Genomic DNA, 9,486 nt, shown 5'->3' with positions numbered 1-9,486 from the left:
AGCACTAACTCCTGCTGCAGGGACGACAGCACTACCTCCTGCTGCAGGGACCACAGAACTACCTCCTGCTGCAGGGACCAGCACTACCTCCTGCTGCAGGGACCACAGCACCACTCCTGGCAGGACCACCTCACCTCCTGCTGCAGGGACCAGCACTACCTGCTGCTGCAGGGACCACAGCACTACTCTTTTCTGCAGGATCCACCGTCCTACCTGCTGCTGCAGGGACCACAGCCTACCTCCTGCTGCAGTGACCACAGCACTACCTCCTGCTGGGACCATCTTAAATACAGCTGCAGGGACCACAGCACTACCTCTCCTGCTGCAGGCCACGGCACTACTTCCTGCTGCAGGACCACAGCACTATCCGTTGCTGCTAAGATCACAGCACTACCTCCTGGTGCAGGGACCACAGATACATCCTGCAGGCCACAGCACTACCTCCTGCTGCAGGGACCACAGCACTATCTGTTGCTGCAGGGACCACAGCACTACCTTCTGCTGCTGGGACACAGTACTACCTCCAGCTGCAGGGACGACAGCAATACCTCTTGCTTCCAGGCCACAGCACTACCTCCTGCTGCAGGGACCACAGCCCTACCTCCAGCTGCAGGGACCACAGCACTACCTCCTGCTGCAGGGACCACAGCACTACCTGTTGCTGCAGGGAAACTACCACCAGCTGCAGGGACTACAGCACTACTTCCAGCTGCAGGGATCACAGCACTACCTCCTGCTGCAGGGACCACAGCAGTATCTCCTGCTGCTGGGACCACAGCACTACCTCCTGGTACAGGGACCACAGCACTACCTCCGGTTGCAGGGACCACAGCAGCACCTCCTGCTGCAGGGAGCACAGCACAACCCCCTGCTGCAGTGACCATAGCACTATGTGTTGCTGCTAAGATCACAGCACTACCTCCTGATGCAGGGGACACAGCACTACCTCTTTCTGAAGGGACCACAGCACTACCTCCTCCTGCAGGGACCACAGCACTACCTCCTGCTGCAGTGACCAACGCACTACCTCCTGCTGCAGGGACAACGGCACTCCTTCTGTGCAGAGACCACAGCACTATCTGTTGCTGCTAGGATCACAGCACTACCTCCTGATGCAGGGACCACAGCACTACCTCCTCCTGCAGGGACAACAGCACTACCCTCCTGCTGTAGGGTCCACAGCACTACCTCTGCTGCAGGGAACACTGCACTACCTCCAGCTGCAGGGACCACAACACTACCTCCTGCTGCAGGGACCACCACTACCTCCTGCTGCTGCTGGGACCAGGCACCTGCTTCAGGGACACAGCACTACCTCCTGCTGCAGGGACCACTGCACTACTCCCGCTGCAAGGCCCAGCAGCCTCCTGTTGCAGGGACCACAGCACTACTCCTGCTGCAGGCACCACAGCACTACCTCCAGCTGCAGGGCCCAGCATTACCTGTTGCTGCAGGAACCACAGTATTACCTCCTGCTGCATGGACCACAGCATTACCTCTTGGTGCAGGACCACATATTACTCCTGCTGCATGGACCACAGCATTACCTCTTGGTGCAGGGACCAGCACAACTGACTGCAGGGACCAAAGCACTAACTCCCAGCTGCAGGGACCAGCACTACCTCCTGCTGGGACCCAGCACCTCCTGCAGCAGGGACCACAGCCCACTCCAGCTGCAGGGACCCAGCACTACCTCCGGCTGGAGGGACCACCTTACCTCCGATTCTGGGACCACACCCCCTCCTGCGGCAGGGACACAGCACTACCTCCTTCTGCAGGGACACAGCACTGCCTCTCTTGCTGGACCACCACTACCTCCGGCTGCAGGGAACACCACTACCTCCGGTTGCATGGACCCACCACTACCTTCCGCTGCTGGGACCACAGCACCCTCCTGCTGCAGGGACACAGGACCACCTCCAGCTGCAGGGACCACTGCATCTCTCCTGCTGCAGAGACCACAGCACTACCTCCTGCTGCAGGGTCCACAGCACACTACCTCCTGACGCAGGGTCCACAGCGCTAACTCCTGCTGCAGGGACCACAGCACTACCTCAGCTGCAGGGACCACAGCACTAGCTCCTGCTGCAGGGACCACAGCACTACCTCCTCCTGCAGGACCCAGCACCACCCTCCTCCTGCAGAGACCACAGCACTACCTCCTCCTGCAGGGACAACAGCACTCCTTCATGCTGCAGGACCACCACTATCTGTTGCTGCTAGGACCACAGCACTACCTCCTGATGCGGTCCACAGCAGTACCTCTGCTGCAGGGACCACAGCACTACCTCCTGCCGGGGGAGCACGCTACCTCCAGCTGCAGGGACCCAGCACACTTCCTGCTGCAGGGACCACAGCACTACCTCCTGCTGCAGGGACCGCACTATCTCCTGCTGCAGGGAACCTACCTCCTGCTGCAGGGACCAAAGCACTACCTCCTGCTGCATGGACCACAGCACTACCTCCGGTTGCAGGGACCACAGCACCACTCTGCTGCAGGGACCACAGCACCTCCTGCTCCAGGAACCACAGCACTACCTCCAGCTGCAGGGACCACAGCACTACCTCCTGCTGCAGTGACCACAGAAACAAATGTCTGCTGCAGGGTTCACAGCACTACCTCCTCCTGCAGGGACCACAGCACTACCTCCTGCTGCAGGGACAACGGCACTCCTTCATGCTGTAGAGACCACAGCACTATCTGTTGCTGCTAGGATCACAGCACTACCTCCTGATGCAGGGTCCATGTAATTCACGTGTGTCTAGGTTGATCCTGCTGCAGGACCACAGCGCTACCTCCTGCTGCAGGGACCACAGCACTACCTCCAGCTGCAGGGATCACAGCATTACCTCCTGCTGCAGGGACCACGGCAGTACCTCCTGCGGCAGGGACACAGGCACTACCTCCTGCTGCAGGGACCACAGCACACTCCAGCTGCAGGGACCACAGCACTACCTCCTGCTGCAGGACCACAGCACCTCCTGCTGGGACCACCAGCACTACCTCGGCTGCAGGGACCCAGCACTACCTCCGGTGCAGGGACCACAGCACTACCATCCGCTGCGGGGACCACCTTACGTCTACTGCAGGACCACAGGACCACCTCCGCTGCAGGACCACGCACTACCTCCTGCTGCAGACCACAGCACTACCTCCTGATGCAGGTCCACAGCAATACCTCCTGCTGCAGGGTCCACAGCCTCCTCCTGCAGGGGACCCAGCACTACCTCCTGCTGCAGGACCACAGCACTACCTCCAGCTGCAGGACCATAGCATTACCTCCTGCTGCAGGGACCACAGCACCTCCTGCTAAAGACCACAGCACCAACTCCAGCTGCAGGACCACAGCACTATCTCCCTGCAGGTCCACAGCACTATCTCCTCCTGCAGGGACCACAGCACTACCTCCTGCTGCAGGGACCACAGAAACAAATTTCTGCTGCAGGGACCACATCACTATCTCCTGCTGCAGGGACCACAGCACTACCTCCAGATGCAGGGACCACAGCACTACCTCCAGCTGCAGGGACCACAGCACTACCTCTTGTTGTAGTGACCACAGCACTACCTCCTGCAGGGACCACAGCAGTACCTCCAGGTGCAGGGACCTCAGCACAACCTCCAGCTGCAGGGACCAGAGCAAAACCTCCTGCTACAGGGACCACAGCACTACCTCCCGGCTGTAGGGCCCACAGCACCACTTCCTGCTGCAGGGACCACCAGCACTACCTCCTGCTGCAGTGACCACAGCACTATCTGTTGCTGCTAAGATCACAGCACTACCTCCTGATGCAGGGAAGCAACCTATCTCTGCTGCAGGGTCACAGCTACTCCCTGCTGTTGGGACCACGCTACTACCTCTGCGGCAGGGACCGCAGCTCTACCTCCTGCTGCAGGGACCACAGCACTATCCTCCTGCACAGGGTCCACAGCACCCTCCTGCTGCAGGGACCACAGCACTTGCTCCTGCCAGGGTCCACTACTACCTCCTGCTGCAGGGACCACAGCACTACTCCCAGCTGCAGGGACCACAGCACTACCTCCTGCTGGGGACCACGGCACTACTTCCTGCTGCAGAACCACAGCACTATCTGTTGCTGCTAAGACCACAGCACTACCTCCTCCTGCAGGGACCACAGCACCACCTCCTGCTGCAGGGACCACAGCACTACCTCCTGCTCCAGGAACCCCAGCACTACCTCCTGCTGTGGGTCCACAGCACTATCTCCTCCTGCAGGACCACAGCACTACCTCCTGCAGGGGACCACAAAACAAATTTCTGCAGGGTCCACATCACCACCCTCCTCCTGCAGGACCACAGCACTACCTCCTGCTGCAGGGACAACGCTTCTCCTTCATGCTGCAGAGAACCACTATCTGTTGCTGCTAGGACCACAGCACTACCTCCTGCTGCAGGGACCACAACACTACCTCCCTGCAGGGACCACCACTACCTCCTGCTGCAGGGACACCTATTACCTCCTGCTAGAGACCACAGCTATCTCGCTGCAGGGACCTACCTCCGGTTGCAGGGACCACAGCACTACCTTCCGCACGGGACCACAGCACTACGTTCTGCTACAGGTACCACAGACCACCTCCAGCTGCAGAGACCAGCACCACCTCCTGCTGCAGAGACCACAGCACTACCTCCCTGCTGCAGGGTCCACACCAATACCTCGCTGCAGGGTCCCACAGCACTACCTCCTGCTGCAGGGACCCAGCACCCTCCTGCTGCTGCAGGGACCACAGCACTACCTCCAGCTGCAGTGACCACAGCATTACCTCCTGCTGCAGGGACCACAGCTACCTCCTGCTCCAGGAACCACAGCACTACCTCCAGCTGCAGGGACAGCCTACCTCCTGCTGCAGGGTCCACAGCACTATCTCCTCGCAGGGACCACAACTACCTCCTGCTGAGGGACCACAGAAACAAATTCTGCTGCAGGACACAGCACTATCTCCTGCAGGGGACACGCTCCTCCAGGCTGCAGGGACCACAGCACTACCTCCTGCTGCAGGGACCACAGCACTACCTCCTGCTGCAGGGACCACAGCACTATATGCTGCTGCAGGACCACAGCACTACCTCCTGCTGCAAGGACCACAGCACTACCCGCTGCTGCAGGACCACAGCACTACTCCTGCTGCAGGACCACAGCACCATCTGCTGCTGCATGGCTGCAGGGACCACAGCACTACTTCTGCTGCTGCAGGACCACAGCACTACCTCCTGCTGCAGGGACCACAGCACTACCTCCTGCTGCAGGACCACAGCACTACCTCCTGCTGCAGGACCACAGCACTACCTCCTGCTGCAGGACCACAGCACTACCTGCTGCAGGGACCACAGCACTACCTCCTGCTGCAGGGACCACAGCACTACCTCCTGCTGCAGGGACCACAGCACTACCTCCTGCTGCAGGGACCACAGCACTGCCTCCTGCCGCTGCAGGACCACAGCACTACCTGCTGCAGGGACCACAGCAACACCTCCTGCTGCAGGGACCACAGCACTACCTCCTGCTGCAGGGACCACAGCACTACCTCCTGCTGCAGGATCCCAGCACTACCTCAGCTGCAGGGACCACAGCACTACCTCCTGCTGCAGGGACCACCAGCACTACCTCTTGCTGCAGGACCACAGCACCACCTCCTGCTGCAGGGACCACAGCACTACCTCCTGCTGCAGGGACCACAGAACTACCTCCTGCTGCAGGGACCACAGCACTACCTCCTGCTGCAGGGACCACAGCACTACCTCCTGCTGCAGGACCACAGCACTACCTCCTGCTGCAGGGACCACAGCACTACCTCCTGCTGCAGGGACCACAGCACTACCTCCTGCTGCAGGACCACAGCACTACCTCCTGCTGCAGGGACCACAGCACTACCTCCTGCTGCAGGATCCACAGCACTACCTCCTGCTGCAGGGACCACAGCACTACCTCCTGCTGCAGGACCACAGCACTACCTCCAGCTGCAGGGACCACAGCACTACCTCCTGCTGCAGGGACCACAGCACTACCTCCTGCTGCAGGGACCACAGCACTACCTGTTTTTATGGGGAACTAGCCCACCTGGGCACAGGTCAACGACCACAACGAGCCTGGTGCGAAAAAAAGCACGAGAATTGAAAATATAGAATGTTATGCTGCAGGAACCACAGCACTAAGCTGCAGGGACCAGCACTACCTGAGACAGTTGCAAGAGCACGGAAACACAGCAGGCAAAGCATTCCACTGGCTGTGGGGAGCACAGAAGGAGGTACTGCATGGGTATTCTCGTGTGACCGATACCACAGACTATGGTGCACTGCTGGCAAGACTGTTACGAACTCACGGCTCTACTGGCGGTACAGGGATCCACACCCTCAACCTCCTGCTGCAGTGGACCACAGCACTACCTCCTTATGCAGGGACTACAGCACTACCTCCTCCTGCAGAGTCCACAGCACTACCTCCTGATGCAGGGACCACAGCACTACCTCCTGCTGCAGGGACCACAGCACTACCTCCTGCTGCAGGGACCATACCACTACTTCCTGCTGCAGAAACCACAGCTCTATCTCCTGCTGCAGGGACCACAGCACTACCTCCTGCTGCAGGGACCTCATCATTACCTCCTGCTGCAGGGTCCACAGCACTACCTGTTGCTGCAGGTACCACAGTACTACCTCCAGCTGCAGGGACCACAGCACTACCTTTTGCTGCAGGGACCACAGCACTACCTCCAGCTGCAGGGACCACAGCACTCCCTCCTGCTGCATGGACCACAGCACTACTTGTTGCTGCACAGCACATACTGTACGAACAGTCCGTAAATAGGGAGAATTGTCCTTACAATGACAGTTGGCACTCGGCAAATAATGGAAAGCATGAAGGTTTAACTTTGCCTCGGTGTGACTGAAAGAGGTTGTTGTTAAAGGACTTATACTTTATACACCATTATGCTCAACACAATCAGGAGATGACAGTATAGTTTCAGAAGCGTTCCAGTTTGACGTCTTATTAAAGATATTTGTATGACACTGAGCTTCCTAAACTGCTTATTAATATCAATACGATCACTTTTATATTTAGTTTTCATGTTACCCACATAAGTAAAATTCTCTCTGCTTGATATGTGTTTGGAGATATAAGCAAGCACCCTGTTTTAGCTTTGTAATACATGATGTTAATTCAGATACTCTACATTTATTTATCAACTGTTGTGGAACATAAAACTAGAGTCATGACAACATCTTAAGTAATCACAATTGTAATTTCTCAAAGGTTTGGGATTGATTGAATGAAAGATATTTCTTGTCTGATTCTGATTACATTCTCTATATCTTAATTATTCTTATTTTCATCTAAAAGTCTAGTGCGTGTTGTATCCTAAAAAATTGGTATCAATAGTTCTTTGTACTTACAGGGTGTAGAGCAGGACGTGAGGAAGCGGAATACCGAGCTGGAAGTGTGGACGGGCACTTACGGGGTACTGGAGCGACCCCAACCAATGTTCCTCAACAAAAATACTGTACCCGTGCCCGCCTACATATGGAAGGTTGGTGCAGACTTTCGGAAATGTGTGTGTGTGTGTGTACCAATATTGTGTGCATGAAACAGAAAGAGACAGTTAAGAAAGATGAAAACTGTCTGAGATGTCAAATGTTTCCACCCGTCTATTCGGCATCTCCTCAGACAGTTTTCGTCTTTGTCCACCTGTCTAACTGTCTTTTTCTATTTCTTGTACATATTTTCGGTACACACACACTAGATACACACCACAAGGGATATATATATATATATATATATATATATATATATATATATATATATATATATATATATATATATATATATATATATATATATATATATATATATATATATATACAGTATATAATTCATAGACTACAGTTACAGTGCGTATGTTGTAGCCTTTTGATGCAAAATTCAGAGTTACTGTATTAACAATATTGGAGAAAATTGTTGAGAATGGCTGTAATAACCATGTGTGACATTGGTACTTAGTAATAACTTTTTGCATTTGAAAGAACTTGTTTAAAATGTTGCTATAATTTTTACTAATACAGTAAGGTGTACGACTGTCTTGGGCAACATCATGATAAAAATAATAATTATGTGCTTGTAACAATTATCATCAAATCCTGTATATTTTCGGCAGATGATCTATGACCGTGAAAAAAAATCTACTGATATCATAGTCTTGGTCAACGACATTACTGGAAATGGAACTCTTAAAGGAGCAAAACTGAATGCCGCCCCATTTTGTACTGACAAGAATGAAAACTGTGCATGTTTTCCATGTCCAATACGGAATGTAAGAGAAGAACAAATATTCTGTTGCGACGCCAATGTCCTCAGAAATACCATCAAGTATCTACCTACAGTCCCTGCCATTCCTAAAGATGGCTTAAGGAGTTATTAACTAAATCAACACACCACACTATACAGTACGGTACACTAAATGTCGTATGTGCTTTCATTCCCTTTTACTTCCCCCCAGTCACCCAAAATGGGGAACAGAACACCGGTGAGTCTGTTTGTCTGAAACAAAAGTATATAAAACACTTATCCTCCAGTTTCAGAGCATGGTTTAAATAGATATATCTATGTATGTATATGGCACCACTGTGCCGACCCGATGAGCTTATCATACACACTTTCCTTCATATTTATTTTGTGTGGCTCTTTGACGTTGTTCTGTGAAATTTCAGTGGAACTTCACTATTAAGTTTATTAACTTTGTAATTTGTTATAAGATTCTATAAGACATGCCGCCCGACCTGCCGGTTAGTAAGCTGACAATTGGTGAGGAGAATAAAGGCAAGAAAGAATAAACCCAGCTTAATACAAATGGTGGATGTTCACTTCATTGGTGTCATGAGGTATACTGACAACTTGGTTCCAATCAGGACTAACGGGATTTCCGACTCTTGTTTACCGAACACACTGATTGGTTCAACTGCTCGCGTTGTGATTGGTTGCGAGAACGTGAGTCCATGACGTAATATTACGATTTTCTATAATAGAATGTGTGGTGAGGGGTAACGAAGATCCCAGTTACAGTAATTATATTAGAGTAGTCCTCATACTCAGTGAATTTCATTGTTCCTGTCATTAATTTTATAAATTTCTGAACAATAAACACCATTCAGAGTGTTACATTAGATTTTTTTTTTGTTTTCTTTTTTACGGGGACCAGCCCACCCGGGCACAGGTCACCGACCCACATCAGGGACCAGGGGGCGAAAATGTAATAATTATTCATGTAAATAAAATTTATAATAAAAAAAAATAATAATGATAATAATAATAATAATAATAATAATAATAATAATAATAATAATAATAATAATAATAAAAATAAAGAACTATAAAGGAAAAAAATAGTGAGAAACAATATATGTATGTTGTGTTGTCAAGTAAGAGAAACATTGAGACCCTGCAATTGTGTGTAATTGAGGCAGAAAGACA

At 52.8% G+C, this 9,486-nt stretch overlaps 1 protein-coding gene across 1 annotated transcript; it reads left to right on the top strand.

The window, feature by feature from the left end:
* The first annotated feature begins 6,147 nt into the window (after nucleotides 1–6,147).
* Nucleotides 6,148–9,199, top strand: LOC121867338. The gene is made up of 3 exons (XM_042367266.1): nucleotides 6,148–6,279; nucleotides 7,418–7,549; nucleotides 8,174–9,199. Exons 1-3 carry the CDS (start codon nucleotides 6,148–6,150, stop codon nucleotides 8,435–8,437), a joined length of 528 nt encoding a protein of 175 aa, XP_042223200.1. The 3' UTR covers nucleotides 8,438–9,199.
* Nucleotides 9,200–9,486: the final 287 nt, after the last annotated feature.

The sequence above is a fragment of the Homarus americanus genome, unplaced genomic scaffold, assembly GCF_018991925.1.
Source record: "Homarus americanus isolate GMGI-L3 unplaced genomic scaffold, GMGI_Hamer_2.0 scaffold6317, whole genome shotgun sequence".
Taxonomy (NCBI): Eukaryota; Metazoa; Arthropoda; class Malacostraca; order Decapoda; family Nephropidae; genus Homarus; species Homarus americanus.
Note: the sequence above shows the minus strand (reverse complement) of the source record. Positions and strands in the feature narration are given on the sequence as shown.